This window comes from Knufia obscura, assembly GCF_036327395.1.
Source record: "Knufia obscura strain CCFEE 5817 isolate CBS 148926 chromosome Unknown scaffold_18, whole genome shotgun sequence".
Classification (NCBI taxonomy): Eukaryota; Fungi; Ascomycota; class Eurotiomycetes; order Chaetothyriales; family Trichomeriaceae; genus Knufia; species Knufia obscura.
This window is the reverse complement of record NW_027042704.1, coordinates 114,184-139,107: the sequence shown is the minus strand read 5'-3', so window position 1 is coordinate 139,107 and position 24,924 is coordinate 114,184. Positions and strand designations below refer to the sequence as shown.

Sequence of the window (24,924 nt, the reverse complement as noted above, 5' to 3'; positions counted from 1 at the left end):
CGCGGTATATTTCGTAGAAATGAGAGTTGAGCGTTCGAGAAATTATTCGTATGGCGCTGCAAGCGCGGTCCCTGCGGCCGTACCTTCCTTCTCCGCAATGACGCTTTTCCTGTTTCGGGAAGAGACATCGTGGACCGACTTTCTGAACTTCGAGGTGGGATGCGACAGAGGTGATCTTGAGGACTCGAGCAACTGGTCTTCTGCTTCATACCACGGTCCCAGTGCCCTTTCCTTCTTCTCGACAATCAATTCCGCATTTGTTCTTCAGCATGGCGTCGGCGCTGTTCTTCCTGGACCTCAAGGGCAAGGTGAGATCACGGCACGAGGATACCAGGCGGAAGCATATCTCTAACACCTGCTCAGACCCTCCTTGCCCGGAACTACAGAGGTGATATACCCATGTCAGCAGTCGAGAAGTTCCCAGTATTACTATCAGAGGCCGAAGAAGAGTCCTCAGCAGTCCCGCCATGTTTCTCAGATGAAGGCATCAATGTATGTCCATACACCCACCTACCCGACTATCCACCCGAAGCACAACCATACTAACTCCCCAAATCAGTACCTCTTCATCCGCCACAACAACCTCTACCTCCTAGCCCTAACAAAACGCAACACCAACGCCGCCGAAATCCTCCTCTTCCTCCACAAAATAGTCGAAGTCTTCACCGAATACTTCAAAGAACTAGAAGAAGAATCAATCCGCGACAACTTCGTCATAATCTACGAACTCCTCGACGAAATGATGGACTTCGGCTACCCGCAAACCACCGAAACAAAGATCCTCCAAGAATACATTACCCAGGAATCCCACAAGCTCGAAATCCAAGCACGCCCACCCATAGCAGTCACCAACGCTGTCTCCTGGCGCAGCGAAGGAATCCGCTACCGCAAAAACGAAGTCTTCCTCGACGTCGTCGAATCCCTCAACCTCCTCGTCAGCGCCTCCGGGTCCGTCCTCCGCTCCGAAATCCTCGGCGCCGTAAAAATGAAATGCTACCTCAGCGGCATGCCCGAGCTACGCCTCGGTCTAAACGACAAAGTCATGTTCGAGACCACCGGGCGCGCCACCCGCGGCAAAGCAGTCGAAATGGAAGACGTAAAATTCCACCAATGTGTCCGCCTCTCGCGCTTCGAAAACGACCGCACAATCTCCTTTATCCCTCCCGACGGCGAGTTTGAACTCATGTCCTACAGACTTAATACAGCCGTCAAACCCCTCATCTGGGTCGAGGCCGTGGTAGAAAGCCACAGCGGCACAAGAATAGAATACATGCTCAAAGCGCGCGCACAGTTCAAAAGACGCAGCACAGCAAACAACGTCGAAATAATAATCCCCGTCCCCGACGACGCAGATACTCCGCGCTTCAGAACAAACATAGGCTCCGTCCACTACGCCCCCGAACAATCCGCCATAATTTGGAAGATCAAACAATTCGGCGGCGGGAAGGAATTCCTCATGCGCGCTGGTCTCGGTCTCCCGTCCGTAAAAGGCGACGATGAGCGCGGGGGCGGAATGACCGGAGGATTCGGCGGGTCCATGGGGGGAATGGAGGGCGGAAAGGGGAAAAGACCGATTAACGTAAAATTTGAGATTCCGTATTTCACGACGAGTGGGATTCAGGTGAGGTATTTGAAGATTATTGAGCCGAAGTTGCAGTATCCGAGCTTGCCGTGGGTGAGGTATATTACGCAGAGTGGGGATATTGCGGTTAGGTTGCCAGAGGTGCAGGGGACGAGTTGAGCGAACACAACATAGCACAGGGAACATGATCAGTTCGCGATTGAGATGAGATGAGAACTAAAATTTGAATCTGGGATGTGTCTCCGTTTGCGAAGGGGTGGGGGGACTGTAGAGAAGAAGACTGAGCATGCAGGATTCGGCCGACGGGATAAGATGGGATAGATGGGAGAATGTGTCTCGAGTAGCGTCCGTGGAGACAGTGATGTTGATTGGCCATTCGAAGTTGCCCAATTGAACGGGCATGAACCGACGTGTCAAGGGAGGGGCAGATCGCTCCAGTCAATCAGGGAACGGCGAGGCAGTGGCTCGATCCAGCCGAAGCATACGTGCGGTCATTGAGGATGTCATGAGTGCACAGCCTGATGGTCGTGAAGGCAAGGTGCTGCTTTACCGAAGGAATCTAGCCTAGTAGAGTGCTACGGTATGATAAGAGCACGGGCGCGACAAGAAATGATTTCTGGCCTGAAACAGGGACAGACTGAGGCAGACGCGAGAAACGTAGATGCAACGAATGAGACAGGTAGATCACGATGTATTGACTGAATGTGCCTGATATGTACTTGGCTCCTGCGCCGAACGTGCTTCGCCGAGCACTGAGCCTCCTGCTTCATACCAGATTTGATGACAAAGGAAACAACGAAATTCCAACCAAGCTCTACCTTCTCAAGCTCCTGAACACCTTGCTTGTAGAATATAATGACCTGATACGAATGAAAAAGGAAACAGCCACCATCAAACGCTCTCTTGGGTATCGTGTCGTAAGCTCCATCGTGTCCTCGTGATATCGTGGCGATTTCTCGTATTGTTCGTTTCTTGTGGTTGTGTCGTAGACTGATTCGTACGGATTGCAGCAACTGTCCGCTAACGTTTCAAGCTGCGGAATCGTGCAAATTTGCAGTGTGACTCGTGGTGTGCCATGCCCTGTGCCGCAGATCTGTGACTTGGCTGCCCCGTCGTCGATATGAAGAGATCAGCCCGATCGCACCCAGTAGAAGTAACCACTAGTCTGGTGCCTCTCCCAATGGCCAGGGCTGACCTCCCCGTTGATAATGTCACTGTGCGTTCGTAGAGTCCAACTACCATCCGTCTCCTTGCACCAGAACTGCTGACCATCTGCTGGCTTGTATGGCGCGAGTTGAGTTGGTGGTTGTTTCGGCCACTGAGCCATCTGCATCTGCATCTGAGCCATGCTCATGCCTGGATACATCTGTGCAAAGTATGCCTGCTGCATGGCAACTTCTGCTGGTGTCTGGCCGACGAAGTAGCTTGGAGCCTGTGGCATCGCGGCGAGGGCGGCATTTGCGGCTGCTGCGGTTGCGGCTTGGGAAACAAGTGTGCCTGGGCAATTTGGGTAAGGAAGGGTGGTGGGAGCACCTGGGACTAGATATTGAAGATATGAGTATGGATTCAAGCCAGGGTATGCGTAATGAGTTTGGTAGGCTTGAAAGTTCTTGTAGTATTGTGGGGGGTAGCTGAGTTGCCAGGGATAGGCTGTGGACGGTTTTGACCAATTGTAGTAAGGGTAGGATGTGGAGGGTTTCGACCAAGGGTAGAAATAGGTTGATGTGGAGGGCTGGTAGTAATAGTAGTTTGAAGGAGAGTAGGTCGTACCGGCTGCGGCGGTGACTGGGTAGCAGTATTGCCCATTGGCGTAGAAGCCACCTTGTGCTTGCTAGTTATGGTTAGCGATGTTTCGAAGGAGGGCTGGAGATGAGACTTACTTGACCACCATAGTACCAAGATTGCACAGCTTGTCGCTGAGCATTGTAAACCGGCGCAGGTGGGTGAATGCCCTGTGTTGAGTAGCGGTTAGGATTGTAACGATATGTTTTGGGCCAGTCTTCCTTGGATTCGAGTTGAACGGCGTTTGGATGATTCAGAGTTGCGGGATATGGGTCTTTGTATGTGTAATATGTAGGCGCAGCCATCGTGATAATGTGTAAAGGCGTGTGTTATTGCGTTTGAGAGCAATTGAGCGTTGCGCAGCGTGTTTGTGGTGAGGTGATATATAGGTGATGGGGAAGGTGGGTGGGAAGGGGAGGAAGTCACAGGTCGACCTTAAATAGGCGGGGTGGCAAATGGGTTTTTTTCACAACGCCGTTCACTTCTCAAATCAAATATCACGTACCTGTCTGTGATCGGGATAGAATGCTGGGTTGGAGTCGAGATAGATGTATTCATCCTTAACGGGAGGCGCGGCGACTTGCACAGGATGTTGAGTCCATGGCCACCCACCACCGCAGGCAAAGCACATGGTGACTGATTTGAGTGTTTCGAGAGAAGAAGAGAAGAATTGCTGGACCATCAACGAAGCAGTAAGTGCGAGGATTGATGTAGAGGCAGAAGAAGGTAGGATATATCAGCATGTGATCGTGCTTGCTTGAGGCATCAGCGATAGTGGGTCCTTAGTGTCGAGAAGGTGCGATCAGTGAACAAGGGCAGGCAGAATGCTTTGCGGAGTGAAAAAGTGTTTCAGATCTTCATCACCTTGCACTCAGTAAATACACGGGAGAACGCTGCAGGGAGAAATGGAATACTTCAGGTACATAGGTTTCCTTTGCCTCGATGATTTCGTGTCCGACCTCGGACAGGGCTTACCGTGATCCAGCAATCATGGAGACCTTCACGAGATGAGCTGTTCTAGTCCATCATCTGGTGCCAGTTGACTGGAGGAACCCTACTTCAGCCCGATCTCAGGACGTGTCGTGTTGCGAAGGAGCCTTCTCAGTTGTGAAACTTTTCAGCACGGCGGGCGAGGACTCAATGCCTTCCCTAGGCGTCAGCCAGTTCGTTGCTATGGATGTGCTTCGCGCTTATGTGCCTGTGGAAGGTGCTAGTTGCTGTGGTCGGCGTCATCGCATATGTTTTGCGAAGGTTGAAGCAATGACTTGTCCTCATCCTGCTATATCAGGAGTGTGCGGCGACATATTGTACCGTGCGCGTGCAGTAACTGCAGATGATATTACGCAGTGTTGAAGAGCATGGCAAGAGCGACGTTGAGACCGGAAGCTCAAATCTGAAGCTAGAACCGAGGCCCACATTTGCCATGGAAATTGACCAATAAGACGCTGCATGATCTGTATAGAAGTCCTAGGATTCCAAGTTCAGAAGGACTGTTTTCATCACTTCGATCCTATGCTGGAGATCTGCTGGCACGATTCTAACGGATGACTGCTCGTGATATGAGCGTGCACGACCTAATTAGCATGACACTCAGCTCGATGAGCTAAGTCGATGACAAGTGAGCTACGACATGATCACTGATCGCTACCCGACGAATGTTGTCACTTTTATACATTGTGGCGTTTGCGTCTTTCAGCGTTGATGCGACCACTTGCAACTTGAATAGGCCTATGATGTGGTTTTGAGCATTCGACGGGAGAATAGACCAGCATTCTGTGCTCGAGGTAGCAAGGACATTGCCGAATCTCTACAATGTCTCACAGGCAATATACCGAGCCCTACACTCCGCCTCGATGGACCATAGATCTGTCATTGCCGCCAAGAGATAGATACCGACAACTTGCGCGACACTACAAAAATGCCATTCAAGGCTTGACCGGGCTTTTTGATTCATTGCTTAGGGATGTCGCTGTTCCGGAAAATTGGATTCCTACCATGAATCGCCTATCTCGGTTCCTCCTAAGGCGAGTCAATGACCGCTCACAAACCGAAGAGCTTCAAGGAATCGCGGAAGAGAGTGGGATACCTATGTACCTATTGGTCGCATTCAATGTCATCCTTGATTTGTTGATGGGCTGCACCTCAGGAGGGGTACGAAGCCTAGAGAAGGGACATCCGCTCAGTGAATCGAAGATGTTGCACTTCCGCACGCTTGACTGGTCGATGGACCCCTTGAGGCAGATCCTGGTCCAGCTTGATTTTGTGAGAAGCAATTCGAACAATCCGAACAGTGTCCTGGCCACGAGCATCACATATGTTGGTTTCACTGGAGTGCTGACCGGTGTGCGCGAAGGCTTGTCCATGTCTCTCAATTTCAGGGGCTTACACGACAATAGCTCCAGGACGGCACAGTTCCGCTTCTACTTCCACCATCTCCTGGTCTTACTTGGACGACGGCCTTCTATTGCAACATACTTACGGAAGTTCCTGACCGGCGACCACGAGAATCTTGAAGCACTGTCAAGGAGACGTTGGAAGCTTGGTCAAAAGCCACGGTTGAAATCTAACGTCCATCGCCCACCGCAGCTTGCGGAGATTCATGAAGCAATGTCGGCTTATCACACCACCGCAGCATACCTTATTTTCAGTGATGGCGACTCGACAATGTCGATCGACAAGGACTTTCGGACTGCTAAGATGCGCCGTTCACGCAACTTCATAGCTACTACCAACCACGACGTAGTCGAGCATCAAGAAGACCAGAAAGAGAATGTCGTTGCTGCTAGGGCTGTACAGAGCGCTGCAAGGAACGCAGCCGGTTTCGCTGAGTTTCTTGACGAGAGCGAAGACCGCTTGCAGTGTATCAGCAGCCGCTGGAAGCGACTCGTAGCGAGGAAACAAAAGGAGAGGATCCGGTCAGGTGGAAGCGTTTCCATGGAGGATGTTGCAGCACGGACATGCATCAACCAGAAACAGGTCATCGACTGGGTTAGCACCTATCCAACAAGCAACGAGTGCACACACTTTGCTGTGGTGTTGGACCCAAAAGCTGGGACCGTGGTATGGTGCAGGGCGTATCCTGAGCCAATGACTAGCGAACATGAGCGTCCGCAAGAAACCTGATGCCAACCAGCCATGCAAGGCTGGAAGGGGAATGTCGTGAGGAGCTTGTTCGAGCACGTAGGCAAGACCTTGCTTGCAGAGAGCGCACAATTGAGCATCGAAATGGGTCTGCCACTCGCTTTGCTTCACTAAGGCAAGCATGGACACGGCACTCATTGCCCGAGGTTGGCCGGACATCACAGCGAGTCTAATGACATCTCTGCTTCTACAAGGGTGATACTGCACAGGAAAGTCACAGGAGCGCACCCAGCAGGGGAGCAAAAACTTCGATCTGTCCGGCCTATGCCTGAACCAAGGGAATTGCATAACCCGTGGACAAGCATATTTCAGCCGCATTACCGGAAGCAGCCTCTTTGCGAAAGTTCATGATGTCTCCTGCGAGCACTATCCGTGCAGATGAGCAGACACGTTGTGTTCCTGTCGGGCAAGCATAGTTTCCATGGCTGATCATTCACTACTGCAAGGCACCGGCAGAGCGCGTCCGCATATGATCGCCATTGCAAAGTGTAACCCAAGGACAGGCCTGCCATCAAGGCCCCCAATATGTCCGACCAATGTCCACCATCTTTGCGATGTTAACACCGCATATCGCTCTTCTCTGCAGGTAAGGAAGGTATCGTCCCAAGAAGCGCCTCCGCAACAGTGACCAGGGAAAATCTTTGGTTCAGCAGTCTCTCGCTGAGCTTACCTAGAGAACATGTACGAGTGACTGAAGCTCGTACGAATGTAATGAGTATGATACTCTATACGGTGTAAACAATTCTGCCCATTCCCACAAAACAACGTGCAGAAATGTGCATGAAAGGCATTCCAGCAACTCCTTCGCTAGTCAAAAGTCCGCCAATGAGATCATGACTTTGCTCCCAGCCTCGCTCTCCAGCAGATGCCGTTGATCAGTGAAAACGTGGTCAAAGATGTGGCTGGCCCGATCAAAAGCTGGAAGTCGTTGAGCGCTCCTCGAGCTTGAGCAGAGAAGTGGAGTGTGAAGCTCGGTGTTAGCAAAAGACACAAACCAAGGAGCTGCTACGAAGTGGGGTGTAAACCTCCGGAAGTGCAAACGACTCATAGTTTGCGGTCTGGAAGGGGAGTCGTGGACGTCATGAGATGAACTGTATTCATAACAACCCTGCAATCGTAAAGTAACAGATTCCATGTCAGCATACTGTTCCATGCAGCATTCTTCCAGGGAGCTGCTGCAACCGAGGACCTCAGGGCTCGACGACAAGCATGTGGTGCGGTGAGAAGGTCGAGTGTAATCAATGAACAACCCCGGAATATTAGAGACGCACGATATTCGGGTATTGTTTTCTACCAATCATTGAAGCTTCCTGATGCGTAATGAAAGGATCTGACCGGTCCATGCAAGTTGAATGTGGTCAGAATGGTGGAAGGCAGTGCCCTAAAGATGGTTCATGCGGTTGGAACGGTATTTTTAGTTGTACGTGACTAACCTAACGCGTCCTCAAGGTGGCCTTAGCTTGGCCCAACTGCCACTACCGTGGCCGGCGCCGCCTTTGATTTGCCACAGCTGACCTTCCCGCTGTTTAGTGCTCCCAAGTAATGGCGTGAGGATGCAGCCAAGTCATCGCTAAAACCCTTCACGCTGCTGTCCGCGCTCGCCTCATGATAGTTACAGTACAGTAGAATAGCAGAATTAGAACGAACCCTCTATGCTCATGAGAAAGCTTATGTGCGGACTGCTGGGCGTTCAATCAGTATTCTTAGATACGCGAAATGCTACTCTCGAGTGTCGAGCTCACCATCAGGAGCACCCAATGGCCAGTCTATCGCATTGAGTGTCGCATTCTTGGGACAGCCTTGACCTTGTCACCGGAAGTATCGTCGAAGGATCGTAACATCGCAGTCGAATTATTCGCCACCTCAAGGTGCCGTACCTTGCGACCGCTCGTAACTTTTCAAGGAAATAAGATAGGCCCGCTGCGTACAGATCTTGATGGCAAAGTATGCCAAATTTTTGAGTTTGCAGGGCTGTCAAAAGAGCTGCTTATGGCAGTCAGATGTGGTTAGGCGCGGCAGCACATCCTTGAGCTCACCCTTGGAACCTAGGTTAGCGCGTAGGAAGGATGCCACTAATATGTGCAGCGCCACTGCCCAGGATGACGCTGATCGTCAGCATTCGACGCATCACCACTTGATCGCATCCGTCCAGATCTTCATTTGGCAGCAAGCAGCTTGAACTCAAGCAGGCTGACCATGCACTTCACACATCCAGCTCTACTCCGTACTAGCTTCGGGTGAGCCTAATGCCCACCTCATCTCAGTGTGGGCCACGGTACCTGGTGTCGTGGAGAATAATCACGCTACAGGATCGCATAGCGGACAAATCCAGAAAAGCTACATGTCTCAACTGACCTATGTACTGCGCCCTCACAGGTGAAAGGCTCAAATACTAAAGTATCCTGCAATATCCGGCCACAACATTCCGTTTGACACATTCGCCTCCCATACATATAACCTGTTTCACTTCCCTTACTTGCAGGTAACACATACACATCGTTTCCGTCTCTCGTTCAACCTGATCGTTCTTTATCAACGACCGATACTACAGCCGCATCGATCTCTACACGTCCCTCACTATGGTTAAGGTCGTGTCTCTCGCTCTCGCAGCGTTGAGCTTCTCCAGCTCCGTGCTCGCCGCACCCTCAGGCTGGGACCAGTGGTCCGGCTCAAAGACTAACTACTACCCAGTCGTCGACAAGTGGTTGGAGAAACATCAACCTGGCAAATACCAGCCATGTAACGAGAAGAACATTAGAGTCCGAAAGGACTTTGACTCCATGCCGCCAGAGGAGAGAAAGGCATACACAGATGCTATCAACTGCCTGAGAAGCCAACCATCTCAACTTGATCCCAAGGAATACCCCGGCGCCATCAACAGATTCTTTGACTACGCCACTGTTCACGTTAACAAGACAAGAGTTGTTCACCTTGACGGCTTCTTCCTTGTGTGGCACAGATTGTACAACCACATCTTCGAGAACGATCTCAGAGATACATGTGGCTACACTGGTTCCTACCCATATTGGAACTGGCCCGCTACCGCAGACAACCTTCGAGGTTCGCCTATCTTCAACGGAGATGAATACTCCATGAGTGGTGATGGCCTCTTCACCAACAACAATCCTATCGTTCTCTCACCATCTCTATCAGTCCCACATGGCACCGGTGGCGGCTGTGTTACCCAGGGTCCTTTCGCAGGCATGAACACAACAATGCTTCCTGTGAGCAACCAGTTCCTCCTCAACGGTACTGCGCCACCGCACAGCATTTACAACAAGGTTGAGAAGTGCCTGACCCGAGACTTGAACACTTTCGCCGCACAGACCTGGACTAACTACACCGCTGTTCAGACCGCCGTCGAAGCCGAAGACATTCATACTTTCGAGCAGCTCGTCAACGGTGTCATTGGTGGTGGCAGTCTTGGTATTCACTCTGGCGCTCACTTCATCATGGGCAACCCGGCCTCCAACATCTTCGTTTCCGCTCAAGACCCAATCTGGTATCCCCTGCACACCATGTTGGACCGAGTCTACACCAGCTGGCAAGCCAGACACCCAGATATTATGAACACCTTGACCGGTACCGAGACCGCACAGAATCTGCCACCTAGCGCCAACGTCACACTCGACACTGTCGTTCCAGATGCTGGCTACTTCAGCAACGGACAGCAATACACCATTGGTGAGCTGATCAGTACCACCTCTGGTCCTTTCTGCTACAAGTACGATATCAACATCTGAGCGAGAGGTTGACGTATGAGACTAATGAATAATGCGCACTAATAATTTTTGCATTTGCATGGGAAGGAGAGAGCCAAAAGTGTACAGATCTGGAAGGAGGTTACGACTTGTATTGGCATGTCGGACTCGTGATGTCCTAAACTCATGATTGATGCGCGAGTATGCGCTTAGTTTACTCCGTATTCAATAAACAGTGGAACCATATATTCATCTCCTGCCATTGCAATTATCACGATATTCATTCTCATGTGTACATAACTTTGAGTTCTGCATATAAGCCTACATCCATTGACATGCAGCACCAGCCACCTTACTTATTACACTTTCAATATCCTTGAAACACAACAACCATTGCGCATCGCAAACAACAACCCCATGTTGTCGTCATCGCCATTTCAAAGACAACTGACTTCGTACTCTAGCGCTGTCATGTTCAAACACACAGCAGCCCCATGCGCATCAGTGGCGCCGATAAGGTCGATCACAACGCCAGGATCGATAGTGGCGTTCTTCCCTTGCAGTCCCGATGAACAACAGCGCACACGATTGCTTTTGCTCGCTCCTTCGCATCATAGGACAGTCTGAATCTCGCTACTAAACACTACAGTCAATACAAACGGCCCCAGCCAAGGTGGTGGCAATCCCATCGCGCATCCTTCGTAAGTTCTCGGCACCAACCCCGAACTCCAACGCTAGGTTAAGGTACCGAATAAGCTTTCCGTAGTAGCTTTTCTCAGATCCGTCACTCGACGGATCGAACGGGTTCGCACAGCACTCCAGCGGGCGAAGGAATGCACTTCGGACTTCGCTTGCCATCCTTCACGTCCTTCATCGACAGGCACGACCAAACCTTCGTGCCGAAAACAAGCTGCGAATATCGCTGCAAGGAACGGAACAGGACAAAATACAAATATGCGATCAAAACATGTTTAAGATCCTTGCGTCCTCTTCAAGTTGTCCAAGTTCTTGACCCTGCGCCACACTCAGCTTGCTAAACTCCGATGTATGTGAGTGAGTGGAACCCGTGCCACCCAGCACGAAATCCAGTTCCGACTGCAATGTCGCACGCGCAATCTTTGTCTCACTGTTGTGCGACGGCGATGAGATCTCAACGGTTGTACATAGATGGAGATCCCTTTGAATCGGCGCTGCTGTGGGCTCGCTCGGACGTGCGTGCAGTGCTGCGTGGGCAGAAGATGCAAAGGCAGGATCGGTCACGTGAGGACGTGTTTTCGTGGTGAGGATAGATCCACCTCCGAGCACGGAACAGAGTAACGATGAGGGCAGTGCGACGATACTTCCATTGTTTGTACAAGTACTACTGATCGACCGTATCTGACTGTGCTGCCATACGTAAAGATACCCTTTGATTCTCCGGCTGATTCATCATCACATAACATCGATGCCGCAACATATCGCGCCTGCTGAACACAACCAATGGCTCTCAATGTTCCCAAAATTGTGGCTCTATACATATCCCCTTCTACCCGTCCACACTGCTGCTGCATCTAGACACGCTATGCTCGAAGATTACCGGACTTCAGTGGCTGCTGTCTCTCCATCTCTTAACTGCATCGTAGCAAGTTATGGCCGACCACTAGACACTGCACATACAGTTTTTCGGTATGCAATTCGACAGACATGTCATCTGCATCAGTTTCCTTGCCCAAGCTAGCTCCTTGCTTACTGTCTCAAAGCCGAACGGCGAGTAACAACGACATTCCAGTGTAGCCCTTCTGGAATGGAGTTCCGCTTCTTGGATCAACTACGAGCAATTTGTCAGATCGATCCTTCAAACTAGGTGTAATCGGTCATTGCACCGGATATCGAGGTAGCCGAATGACCCTGCCTGCCTGCACATGTCCTTGAGAGCATTCCAACTTGACCTTGCACACAAAGGCGAGGCCCGAAGCGCTCGGACGACGCTGGACACTGTATTCGTGGTCTCATCGCCGCGTCTGCCTTTTTATCGTCTGCGTCAAATTCCCCCGATGGGCAATCAGTCATGGGGTGTGATCGAGCCGGCAAGATGTCAACAAGTCGGTGCACGTGATTCAGACACTTTCTTGCAATCGGTAATGCTGGTCGTCCTTCGTCGCTCGCTCAGGATGAATGCTCGTGTTCTCAGGGAGATCAGTGACACACCCGGTACTCGCCGTGCTGACAAGCTTAGCATATTTGCCCAGCGTGCCTCGCAGCGTCCTTGGCTTAGGAGGATTCTTCTCCCACGCTGCTCGTCGCTTGTCTAGAATATCTTGCTCAACATGTAGATCCATCACTCTGTTCTGCGCGTCAATTGTGATGGCGTCGCCATCCTCGACGAGCCCGATTGGTCCACCCTCCATAGCTTCTGGAGTGATATGCCCGATCAAGAAGCCGTGGGAGCCGCCTGAGAACCGACCATCGGTGATGAGTGCGACATCGTGGCCGAGACCAGCGCCCATAATTGCCGAGCTAGGTTTCAACATCTCTGGCATGCCAGGCCCACCTTTTGGTCCTTCGTAGCGGATGACCACGACTGTCTTTTCGCCTTTCTTGATCTCGCCTCGTTCGAGAGCCTGGATGAATAGGTCTTCCTCGTTGTACACCTTGGCGTTGCCCTTGAAGACTAGACCTTCTTTACCGGTGATCTTACCGACTGAGCCGCCAGGTGCAAGTGAGCCGCGCAGAATCTGCAGATGTCCGGTTTCCTTGATGGGGTTGCTGAATGGTCGAATGATCTTCTGGTCCGAGGGGAAGTCTGGCGCATTCTCGAGGTTCTTCTTCAAGGTCTGGCCAGTCACGGTCATGTGTTCACCTTTAATTACACCTTCCTTGAGCAGAAATTTGAGCAGTGCAGGCGTGCCGCCGATCTGGTAGAGGTCGTTGAAGACATATTTGCCAGATGGCTTGAGATCAGCTAGGAAGGGTGTCTTGTCGGAGATGGTTTGGAAGTCGTCGATTGTGAGATCCACTCCGATTGCGTTGGCCATGGCGATCAGGTGCAGAACAGCGTTCGTGCTACCGCCCGTAATCATGACTAGTACGATGGCCTCTTCGAAAGATTGACGGGTCATAATGTCCGATGGCTTAAGATCGAGCTTGAGCAGATTCTTGATGGCACCTCCGGCAGCCAGGCATTCGAGCTGCTTAGCCCGGGAGTCGGCTGGGTTGGAGGAGCTACCAGGTAGTGTCATACCGAGCGTCTCGATAGCTGAGGACAGAGTATTGGCTGTATACATGCCTCCACAAGCGCCTTGTCCGGGGCAAGCGTGTCTGATGATGTCGAACCGCTGCTCTTCGTTGATGTCACCTGAGATAAACTGACCGTAGGCTTGGAACGCAGAGACAATATCAATATCGGCATTATTCTGAGTGGTAGCACAGCCAGCCTTGGTCGAGCCACCGTAGACCATAAGTGAGGGCCTATTCACTCTTGCCATGCCCATTATCACACCCGGCATGTTCTTGTCGCAACCAGGCAGGGAGATATTGGCATCGTACCACTGTCCTTGCATGACTGTTTCAATGGAATCTGCAATGATCTCTCTTGACTGCAAGCTGTATCTCATGCCTGTGGTACCCATCGAGATACCATCCGAAACTCCAATAGTATTGAATTGCATGGGCGCCAGCCCAGCGTCCGACACACCCTTCTTGACTATGTTCGAGAGATCGAGGAGATGCATATTGCAAGGATTGCCACTCCACCATACTGAGCTGATGCCAACCTGGGGCTTCGACATCCCTATCTCATCCAGGCCGGTCGCGTAAAGCATAGCTTGTGAAGCGCCCTGAGACTTTGGCTGGGTGATCTTTCCAGAGACCTTGTTGAGGCCAGAAAGCTCGGACTTTGGCAGGTCTTTCGGTGCGTCATCTTGTCGTCTGAAAGTTGTAGAGAAGTTCCTGGAAGATATCTGAGAGCTTCGTGCAGTCCATGTTTGAGGCCGAAGGAGCCTCGAGGGCAATATCGTTCTCATCGTGACTCTTGTCGTCCTGCTGCTCGCCAGAGAGAATAGACTCAGAAGTGCAATACTCTGCTATATCCACTACAAGCTCACTACGAGAGCTTCAACCTGCAACAACCTAGTAGTAGAAGCAAAGAACTCTCCCTCCTCGTCGCAGCTGACTCAGAATCTATCTCTTGAGAGCTTCGAGATCGCATGCCGCCATCAAGTCGCAGACAACTTTTTTTCTCCGCAGTCGGCGGTGGATCCTCGGGCGCGCTCTCGGCTAGATGGGCACCAATAAGCACCCGTTTATTGTAGAGGCTTGCCCGTAAGCACAGCTTACAGACCCTGAAGGACTTGAGCAAGCCAGCCGCAGCTCACAAGATCATGTCTACTGCTTATCGCATCACATTGTCTGTTCCATCGAAACATCTCTTGAGAGATACGCCTAGTAACATGGCTTGCTTGATAGATTGGAGTTTCCTTTGCACTGGAATGCACAGCCATTGCGTCGTCGTCGACACGACATACCAGATGTCATAACCCAGGCAGCGTAAGTCTGCCAACACTGGGCATCACCCGTTCGGCCAAACCAGCAAGAACGATGGCTGTGGACTGTTCTTCAACATGTTGTCTATGGCACCCGTCAAACTGAACCATCCGTGTTCTTAGCACTAAGCGCTTTGTCGGGCAAATGATCACTCATTATCGAGTATCTACTCAAGGCACGAGATACAAATATCTGCTCAGCAGAGACTCGACGTCCCAAAAGTGATGCCTAGAGTATGATCAGCTCATCGACGACACCCATGGTAATCTACCTCAGCATCGGCTCCTTCGAATCCGTCGGACATAGCTGCTTCTCGGCTTGTTGCCAGCAATGCGCGCTACAGACCCCGGTTCCGAGCGACTTGTGGGCAGAGACCATGGTGAAATAATAGTCGGTATGGCGAGAAGACTGGCCGCTTGAGTTAGCTAGCCAGGTATTCCATCGATGGACTTCCGAGTATACATTATTGGAACCTAGATCTGAAGATTCAGCCTGTTGGTGAGCCGTCTCCTCTTGCGCCAAGATCTGGTTGGACACTCTAAAGGACGTATGCCAACAGAGAGCTTTGCTGGGGACAGCACAGATGGGGAACTCCTCGTTCAACAGACTGGGTTTATACCTGACTTGATATCTGGTCCATCGTAAACCGAAACGTTGGTTGGAGTCAGCCTGCGAAAGCGAGCGTCATGGTCGAACTCTCGGCTCACCAGGAATCATCACCACTATGACATGGTCAACTTTCTGCATAATATCAAGCGGTGCCAGTCGGGTTCTGCTAGTGAACAGCTACGATTAAGCGTGCTGCACAATGATGGATGATCATGTCTAGCAGAAGATCGCAAATCCTCAGTTGCATTCGCGAGGATGTCATCATATGATTATAAGAGCAAGACCCTCAAATGAACTACTTCATGACGAGATGTGCGATGTCTCGCTACTGGATGCCTGCAGAATCAGGAGTGGTCTCAGACCTTGTCAGCCATATCGTGTTGCCTGACGCAGTCTAACTCTACTCTGACTCTGGAGGGCATGGGGCCTCTCGCTTCATCTTTGACTGCAACATGCCAGTGCAGTAGCTTCTTCTGTGAAGCTTGGCGGCGTCAAACTCTTCGACCTCTGGTGGGCACTCAATCGACCTAGCATCGAGCTTGGTGATCCAGGGTGCACCGCAAGCGCCACGCTTGAAGAGCTTGGCAATGGCGGCCTCCTCCTCTGGCGGGCACTCGAGTGCCCTAGCATCGAGCTTCGTGATCCAAGGTTGGGTGCAAGGACCACGCTTTTCAAGACCAGCCTCAGCTTCTGGCGGACAGAGCTCCCCCCTTTCGAAGAGCTTGGAGACCCAAGCACCGGTACAGTAGCTGCGCTTGTCGAGCATTTCATGCTGCTACAGTCAGCTCCCATCAGAGTCTCGAGTGACATAAGTACGTACCATTGGGTTCGCAACACCCAGCGCTGCGAAGGCGACGAGTACGACTCCGGAGAGCTTCATGATTCCACCTTGTGTCAGATGAGTGCTTTGTAAGAGAATGGTGCGAGGTCTGTGCTGTCTGACTCCGAGACAGTGCAATCGTGCAGCCTCTTATACCCGTCAAAACGAAGCCCCTCCTCGGCAGTCCTTCTCAGTCCCTCCCCAACGTCACATCTCTCCTCGAGCTGGGATATCAAACAGGAAGCTCTGAAGTGTGCCGTTGTCGATCTATCTGGTGACTTGAACCTGGACTGCATGAATGAGGATGTCAGTCAGGTTGATCACCAGTGAGCGCAACGTCGCCTGTGCATCCTCGCAACGAAAAGGATCACTTTCAAACCAACCACGATTGTCACTCAGCCAACCTCCACAATCCTGCCAACCGACATGCCAGACTCACCGTGTGCAAGCGTGAGCGGCCGGACCAAGACGCCAGCTGTTCTTCAGCAGCGTTATCTCAAGCAATGACAAGGCGCCTTCATTTGGTGCTTGGGAAGCTTAGCGTGCATAAAGGGGGCCAAGCGATGTATGGTCAGTGCAACCGTGGAGTCGGATAAAAGCGCCTGCAAGGGAGTCGTCCGCCGATCATTTCTCGCATCATGCTCGTGAGCCGGCATCAACAGGCACGTCCCGGAAAATCAACTCCAACGCCTGTACAGTAGGATTTTAGTGCGTACAGCGCACACGACGGTTCTGCGGGGTGTGACAGGCAAGACCACAACCTGGCCGTTACTGCACCTTCTACACAAACCTACGTCACCATATGGACAGATGTATACCGGTACACTGTTGTTGCTCACTTCCGCTACAGAACTTTGGAGGATCAACCAGTTGTCCTGCAAAATCAGATTTGTGTTCTCTGGGATCAATCATACGCTCTAGAAGCTCCCGTTTGTCACGGCAGTGTTGCAAGTCATGTTCTCAAGCTTCACTCGAAGGTACGAGTATGTGCCCATCGACAAGGACGAATCGATCTGCTCAGACTCTCAAGAAAAGAGGAAGTCCTGGAGGCAGAAACAGGTACCGCTGGTCCACGTGCTGGTCATAGTGGTCGTCCAGACAGTCTTATGGATCACGTCACTTGCACTATTTCATGTTCTACACATGCGTCATGTGCAAGGTGCACATCCTTTGGACAATTACCACCGAATGTTTGAGGACAACTCATGTACGTACCAATCAATGCACCGTCCTCTACAGTAGCGCCGTTGCCGTTCACAGCTCACTGACCCTACTTCTACGCAGATCCTGCTGCTGAAGTCATCTCGTACGAAACTGTCATCTTCGCCGAAGACAAATCATACATGTCGTCGACCAATGGTAGTCTGCCCTCGGCCGAGACAGACGCGTTGTGGCAAGCTCTGCAAGACCCTGTCGACGGTGTTATCCAGGCTGCTGTCCATACTGGTTTCGATATTCAGCACCTACCAGAGTCCAATATATCTAATGTGGACTCGCGCTATCATAGCTACGGACTCGAGGTCTTTCATCAGCTTCACTGTCTCGACCGGATCCGGAAGACATTCCATGCAGAGCACTACTTTCCCAACGATACCGAGGCGGAACTCATATGGCATCGTGAGCACTGCATCGACCACTTGAGACAGGGCATCATGTGCAGTGGTGATATTGCTATGGACAGATGGCACTACGACATTGAGACAGATCAGAACTGGCTGAAAACCGATGTACCCCATGTCTGCAGGAACTTTGAGAGCTTGAGCAATTGGGTAAAGAAATGGAGGTTTCGTAATAGGGACTGGCTGCATTTCAAAGATACCGGCAAACTTGATCAAGCCGCATCTTGATTGCGAGCCTTGCAAGCCAAGCCAACAAATTAGCTTTACTGAGCCTCAGGCGTCCAATCTCCACACCTTCGTCCATCGATTGACCAATTATCGCCCGACTTCTTGGACCCAGCCCATTTCACCATGCGTGGTCAGTGGCTGGCAGACTCGCTGTGTTCGCAGTCATTGGATACGATGCGGCTCGATACGCGACCGGTCAGGTCGCCAAATACGGACGTGCTACTCTAGGCATTTTCGACGGGCTATCTTTACCACAGCCTGGCATGTGACGCACTCATTACCGTTCAAATACTTAGCAGACTCCGTGCACCTTGATGAGCCGACCTGGTGGACGATCTTTGTATTGGCCACATATCGAGGTATTTGGGGCAGCCGACCCGTCGTTCACTACAAGTATCTCTTCTTCGCAACTACTCAGTGGGGGGCATCAATCCTTTGCGCCTTCCAGTTCTGCCCAAAAGCAGCTCGTGGGCCAGTCATAACAGAGCCTAACCAAAATGACAACATCAACGACTTTTGTTCCTCAATCTTATGCGACAGCGCCTGTTCCTACGGCTAGTATCGTGACGGTAGGCACCGACACGATATCGACTTCAGTAACAACCTCGACGTCCTCCAGGTCAACTTCAAGTTCGGATGTGGCGGTCGTCACAACCTCGAGCTCCACTACCTCAACCTCATCCGCTGCTAGCACATCAGCCTTCACATTCCTCCAAATCGACGGCGACCGATATCTGAGCTATGGCTCGAGCCAGGTCGACGAAGCTGGTTTTCCCTCTCTATGCCCTGGAGGTAACTGCTACGAGTCGTGTTCGAACTATTCGCTGCTTCTGAACAAAGATAGCTATACATTCAACGACACGTCTACTGCGAACATCTCATCTGTTGCAGAAGGCATTAATCTGTTTGGCATATGCAGTAATGTTGGCAACATCACAGAGGAAGTGGGCTCGGGCAAAATGTCGAGGGCCGAGTCATTCTTCCCTGTCACCAATGCGCAGACGCAAGTACAAGGCATTACATTGAACACCACGTTGTGCCTGTTCGATACTTGCCAAGCGACCAGGGATCCCGACCAGTGCAAATTTGATTGTGATCCAGGGACCATTTTGACCAGCGAGACGACAATGGACATTACTCAGACCTATGCCTGTCTGTATCGACTTTGCTCCAACACCTGTGGTCTGCCTGACGCCAACCAGGACGTATTCGGAATTGGTGTCTTGATCTCATACATCATACAAGCCATTCTCGTCATCATATGTGCTGCTGGTGTACTGACATCGAGTGCACTACAGGTTCTCAAGGATCCGACAAATCGACCCTCGATGCCCGAGAGTTGGAAAGAGGGTCTTAGTATGTTTCTGGCAGCCGAGTGCTACTTTGGCGTCTCCTCCGTCATCGCTTCGTATTCGATGGACCCAATGAACATCAACCCTCTCGATGGGTATGCGCTGCTTTCGGTCGCAATCACGGCGTTCATGCCTCCGGTCTTCACACTGATGCTCTTGCATCACAAGGGGCAGAAGTCATGGTTCTCTACGGCACTAGTTATCGTTAGCTGGCTTGTGGCAAGCATACTGTTCTTCATGCTGCTAAGCAATCTCCTATCAGTGTCAAACAATCCGGAAAGATTGGCAGAAGCTCGCAACAGCCTCTTTCAGGTTGACACCTGTGGTGGCTACTCTGCTATGTCACTCTGCCAAGAGAACATGCACAATGAGCCGCTGAGATATCTGACTCTCTTCTACAACAAACAGTCCCTACCGAACATCAAGACAGTGATCTTACTCTGGATCTGGACCACAGTCGTGCTTGCAGTGCTGCAATACCGACAGGTGTTCTCTGGCAAAAATACTCATCTCTCAGTTCCTACAAAACCTGCTCCTGGCTGGCGCAGCCGCTTCTCCGCCATGCGTAATAGTTCCAACACCGCCGTCACTCGCCTCATCGTCCTTCTGATAGCTTCGCTGGTCTTTGGCCTAGCTTTTGGCTACCAAGCACAAATGGTCATTCAGTACTTCCAGATGGACGTTGTGAACAGGGATGACTGGACATTTGGCCAATGGGTCGCAGTTCTTTTCTGGTTCCCACCTTTGATCGACTTCGTGAGGCGGCTTCTCACCAATGACAAGCCATCAACTACTCCTTCAGTCACGACACCCAGTACAACCAAATCGCCCCAAATAAAGCGAAAGGCTCTACCATCGAGCTCTTCATACCAGCCACTGGCTCATTCTCCGCTACCGACGCCGAATACTCCCGATCCGAATGCCTCGTTCGAACCGCTGCGGTTGCCCTCTCAACTGCCACCACTCGGCGACACCTTTGAGCTTAAAAGGATTCGACGTCAAACTACATCGGCGCTTGAGGCGGGCACGTAGAGCAAGGTAGATACTTTTTCAGGTTGTGTAGGACGATAGCTAGGTAGTGGTATTGCATAAAGTGCACAAATGGTTCGGTAATTCTGACGGAGTGGTCCTGACTTCGATCATGGCTGTTATGGTCATCCGTATATCGCTATCTTGTCAATAATTACAGCGTCTTGGTGCAGCTTGGCAGACTTGCACTGCTACTTTAATTGGTGCGGGCGAGCTTGCGGAAATTCGTGAGCTAATAGGAAGACATACTATCTTTCGCCGACGAGGCTAGCTATCGACCTAGCACTTTACGCGTTGCCTAGCACGCTATCTAGATTACCGTGGTACGGCGCACCATATATTAATAGTGATGATGCCAAGGCACGTAATCATTTTGAATATAACGATACGCATGCCTCGCTGCTTGATACCATGCTCCCGCCTCGACGTCTAAATGGTCGAATAGTAATTCATGTCGACTACATGCTAGACGTTGCCTGACTGCCGCTAGGGTGGATCGTGTCTTTCGAGAGAACGATCTATCGGCCTAGGACATTAGGCCCCCGAGTCGCTTATCTCCTGATGCAACTGCTTCCTCGGGATATAACCCGACAGGCTACTAGTATGCCAATTGACTCGTGTGAGCTCTGACAGGCTCAGAATGCGCAAACCGCCTTTCTCACAACAAGCTTCGGTTATTACTCCCTCGAGTTATAAAGTATTTACCCAATTTACACTAGCACGATAGATTGGGTAAATACTTTATGACCCGAGGGAGTACAGCACGCATGTGAAAGGTTAGCGGACCACTTTTCTCACCCTTATATCTCAGTTCGTGCTCGTATGATCGAGAAAAAAATAAGATCTACTAGAACCAGGATGAAGTGGACTTACCTACTGGCTCTTGTTGTCGCTACAGCGAAGGATGGGCTTGCTGAGCTAGCGGTAGGGCTTCTCAAAGAATAGCTTGCTTCCGGTCAGTGGAATTTCTAACTCGTATCATGTCTTTAGGTGTCACCGCCTAGCTATCCGTCACCCTGGGGCCATGGTACTCGAGACTGGGCAGACGCTTATGAGAAAGCTCGTCAATTCGTCAGCCAGTTGACTTTGTTAGAGAAGGTCAACTTGACCACAGGGACAGGGTACGACATCAATGAAGCTTTGGAACAATCTTGCTAAAACTGTTCCCGCAGATGGCAAAGCGACGCGTGCGTTGGTCAGACCGGATCAGTTCCACGTCTAGGATTTCGCGCGATGTGCTTACAAGATTCTCCCCAAGAGAGTAATTACGGCACGGCTTCGTTCTTTCCCTCAGGAATCACGGTTGCTGCAACTTGGGATCGAGAGCTTATGTATGCCCGAGGCTACGCTCAAGGCATTGAGCGACGCGATCACGGCGTCAATGTTCTGCTCGGACCGGTGGCCAGCCCCTTAGGTCGCTCGCCAGCAGGAGGCCGGTATTGGGAAGGGTTTGGTCCTGACCCGGTCTTGACTGGCGTGGCAATCTCGGAAACAATCAAAGGAATACAGGATGCCGGCGTTGTAGCATGTGCCAAGCATTTCATTGGGAATGAACAAGAACACTTTCGAATGGCGCCAGAGGCCAGGGAGGTATGATACGCTAACACTACCACCGCATTTGGATGCTAACCTGAACAGTACGGTTATGAGGAGGTATCTGAAAGCCTTAGTTCAAACATAGACGATGTTACGATGCATGAGCTATATCTATGGTAAGTGGCCACCCTGAGATTGCTGCGTCTCGTTTCACAGAGATGCTGCAAATCTTGACAAGTGACAGGCCATTCGCAGACGCAGTCAGAGCAGGCGTCGGGAGCGTCATGTGCGCGTACACTCAGGTCAACAACAGTTACAGCTGCCAGAATTCGTATATCTTGAACCACTTGCTGAAAAGTGAGCTGGGGTTTCAAGGGTTCGTAATGAGTGATTGGATGGCTCAACATTCCGGGGTCAGCTCTGCTTTAGCAGGACTAGATCAAAGCATGCCAGGAGATACAGTGTTCAATACTGGCAGATCTTACTTTGGAGCAAATCTCACCCTCGCTGTCTTGAATGGCACTGTCCCTGAATGGCGCCTCGATGACATGGTAACACGGATCATGGCGGCTTACTATAAGGTAGGCAGTGATAAGTCAGGCAAGGCTATCGACTTTAACTCATGGACGGGAGATACTTTTGGCTACGACCATTTCTACCAGGGTACCGGCTACGGGCAGATCAACTACCACCAAAATGTCCGCCGGGATCACGGCATGCTTGCGCGCAGGATCGCCGCTGAAGGCACAGTCCTCTTGAAAAATGTCAACAATGCCCTACCACTGAAAGTGCCGCGGTATGTCGGAGTCATCGGCGAAGACGCGGGCTCGAATCCCTTGGGACCAAATGGATGCTGGGATCGAGGATGCAACAGCGGCACTCTTGGGTCGGGCTGGGGCTCCGGTACAGCACTATATCCCTGTAAGATGATTGACTCAAACTTGACGTCCAGATCTCCTAGCGTTGATTGGCGCCAGTTACTAATCTTTTCTGATGCAGACCTCGTCTCCCCCGAAACAGCGTTGCAGAACCGTGCCTTGCAAGAACAATCAGTATTCCAGGCCGTAACAGACAACTATGCTCACTCTCAGATCGAAAGGATAGCTCGAGAGTCGGATGTGGCTCTTGTGTTTGTTAACGCAAACTCTGGGGAAGGATACATCCGGTTTGAAGACAACTATGGTGCCTGAACTTCCTTCTCTCCTATCTTCTGCGCAACTAACAAAACATCAGGTGACCGAAATAACCTTACATTGTGGGGTTCTGGAGAGGACGTCATCGCACGGGTAGCCAGTATCAACCAGAATACTATAGTTGTATTACATTCCGTGGGACCAGTTCTTATCGGGGACTGGAAAGACCACGAGAATATAACTGCTATAGTATGGGCTGGCCTACCTGGCCAGGAATCCGGCAACGCGATCGTGGACGTGTTCTACGGAGATATGAATCCTGCTGCAAGGTCTCCCTTCAGCTGGGCACGTCGCCGTGAAGATTATGGAACGGACGTACTTTACCAACCCAACGGCAACGTACCGCAATCAGACTTCACTGAGGGTGTGTTTACCGACTACCGCGCCTTCGACCGTTCTGGGGCAGAACCACTTTTCGAGTTCGGTTACGGCCTGTCGTACACAACCTTCGAATACTCGGGACTAAGGGTCGAAAAGATTAAAGGGGTCAGATCTTACGAGCCTACTGTCGGCTTCACTGGACCAGCACCGTCATCTCAGGGTACACGCTACGAGTATGAGGCCGACGATGGACAGCGAGTCTTGATGTCAATGAGTGCTAATGCAAGCCTTGATTGGAGTCAGTACACATTCCCAGAAGGCTTCGTTCGAGAAGAAGCATACATTTATCCCTGGCTGGACAATGCAAGTCCGGATGTCGCTGCCAAATCAACCGATTACGGAGGCGGGAGTGTTGACTTCATCGCCCCAGGCTCTCATGACGCCGAGCCGCAGCCTCTACTTCCAGCAGGCGGAGGTCCAGGCGGCAATCCTGCTCTATACGACGTGTTATACAGCGTCTCCGCTTCGATCAAGAATACTGGAGATCTGGCAGGGGACGAGGTGGTGCAGATGGTGAGTCCCAGCTTTCCTGGAAGTGCCCCGTCACTTTACCGTGCTATCGTCGATCATAATCCGTGCTGACTCTACCCGTACGCAGTATCTCAGCTTAGGCGGCAAAGAACAACCAAAGCGAGTTCTACGAGGCTTTGAGCGACTGAAAATCCCTGCAGGCGGACAAGCCACATTCCGTGCCAACATCACTCGGCGCGATGTATCAAATTGGGATCCTGTGTCTCAAAACTGGTTCGTTAGCAAACATGAGAAAACCGTGTTTGTAGGTGCTTCTTCGAGGAACCTGCCGCTGTCATCTCGGCTATAAGTACGTCCTATCCTGAAAGACTAGCCGTTGAAGTTTGGAAACCGTGGTACGTGTTCCGCAGCCGGTGATGATGGTGGAGAGATCACAGTCTGGCTCTATGAGCGTATTACTCTGTGGAAGCAGAGTGAAGACTGGTTGTTTCCTAATGGCACTCGAGCATCCGTTGCAAAGAGAGTGTACGAGCGGTGACGTAGCTATGTTTACCTCGAGTAGCCGAATAGGACGACATTGCACATATCTGCGGACATGCGAATATGGGTTATCGGCGAGCAAGCTTCGCGTGGACGTCTTCTCGATCAGGATAGCTTACACCCTTACGATGAGCTCGTTGCTGCGAAAATGCGAATTCTAATCTGACAAGTATGGGACGCCTGAAACATGCCTTTACTCCCTCGGGTCATGAAGTCTTTACCCAATTCACACTAGCACCAGATCCAGACTAGGTAAAGACATTATTACCAGAGGAAGCACCTTCATCAACTTGGCCTCCTACGGTTCACCTCTGTAATATTTGTGGTTCAAACAGTATCCTCTCCAATCTCAAAGAGTTACTACGACGAACGTCGAAAGCATAGCGTGATGCTGACACGGATATAGTTTACTCTGCGCC

General features: G+C 51.2%; 8 protein-coding genes across 8 annotated transcripts; 6 read left to right on the top strand and 2 right to left on the bottom strand.

Moving 5' to 3' along the window:
• Window positions 1–269: 269 nt before the first annotated feature.
• On the top strand, window positions 270–1,741 carry apm1 (AP-1 adaptor complex mu subunit Apm1; the record flags this gene model as incomplete). Its single annotated transcript, XM_064878899.1, has 3 exons — window positions 270–308; window positions 364–492; window positions 560–1,741. 3 exons carry the CDS (start codon window positions 270–272, stop codon window positions 1,739–1,741), a joined length of 1,350 nt encoding a protein of 449 aa, XP_064725300.1.
• A 970-nt stretch (window positions 1,742–2,711) lies between these two features.
• PMZ80_010509 (uncharacterized protein) lies at window positions 2,712–3,669 on the bottom strand (the record flags this gene model as incomplete). Its single annotated transcript, XM_064878898.1, has 2 exons — window positions 2,712–3,413; window positions 3,463–3,669. 2 exons carry the CDS (start codon window positions 3,667–3,669, stop codon window positions 2,712–2,714), a joined length of 909 nt encoding a protein of 302 aa, XP_064725299.1.
• Window positions 3,670–5,176: 1,507 nt separating this feature from the next.
• PMZ80_010508 (uncharacterized protein) lies at window positions 5,177–6,487 on the top strand (the record flags this gene model as incomplete). The annotated part of the gene is made up of 1 exon (XM_064878897.1): window positions 5,177–6,487. The coding sequence occupies one exon, from the start codon at window positions 5,177–5,179 to the stop codon at window positions 6,485–6,487; it is 1,311 nt and encodes a 436-aa protein (XP_064725298.1).
• Window positions 6,488–9,084: 2,597 nt separating this feature from the next.
• PMZ80_010507 (uncharacterized protein) lies at window positions 9,085–10,248 on the top strand (the record flags this gene model as incomplete). Its single annotated transcript, XM_064878896.1, has 1 exon — window positions 9,085–10,248. One exon carries the CDS (start codon window positions 9,085–9,087, stop codon window positions 10,246–10,248), a length of 1,164 nt encoding a protein of 387 aa, XP_064725297.1.
• Window positions 10,249–12,302: 2,054 nt separating this feature from the next.
• Window positions 12,303–14,207, bottom strand: ILV3 (dihydroxy-acid dehydratase ilv3; the record flags this gene model as incomplete). The annotated part of the gene is made up of 1 exon (XM_064878895.1): window positions 12,303–14,207. The coding sequence occupies one exon, from the start codon at window positions 14,205–14,207 to the stop codon at window positions 12,303–12,305; it is 1,905 nt and encodes a 634-aa protein (XP_064725296.1).
• Window positions 14,208–17,110: 2,903 nt separating this feature from the next.
• Window positions 17,111–18,003, top strand: PMZ80_010505 (uncharacterized protein; the record flags this gene model as incomplete). Its single annotated transcript, XM_064878894.1, has 2 exons — window positions 17,111–17,363; window positions 17,441–18,003. The coding sequence occupies 2 exons, from the start codon at window positions 17,111–17,113 to the stop codon at window positions 18,001–18,003; spliced, it is 816 nt and encodes a 271-aa protein (XP_064725295.1).
• Window positions 18,004–18,500: 497 nt separating this feature from the next.
• Window positions 18,501–20,387, top strand: PMZ80_010504 (uncharacterized protein; the record flags this gene model as incomplete). Its single annotated transcript, XM_064878893.1, has 1 exon — window positions 18,501–20,387. One exon carries the CDS (start codon window positions 18,501–18,503, stop codon window positions 20,385–20,387), a length of 1,887 nt encoding a protein of 628 aa, XP_064725294.1.
• Window positions 20,388–21,617: 1,230 nt separating this feature from the next.
• BGL4 (beta-glucosidase) lies at window positions 21,618–24,503 on the top strand (the record flags this gene model as incomplete). The annotated part of the gene is made up of 6 exons (XM_064878892.1): window positions 21,618–21,974; window positions 22,023–22,096; window positions 22,165–23,102; window positions 23,154–24,007; window positions 24,093–24,269; window positions 24,339–24,503. 6 exons carry the CDS (start codon window positions 21,618–21,620, stop codon window positions 24,501–24,503), a joined length of 2,565 nt encoding a protein of 854 aa, XP_064725293.1.
• Window positions 24,504–24,924: the final 421 nt, after the last annotated feature.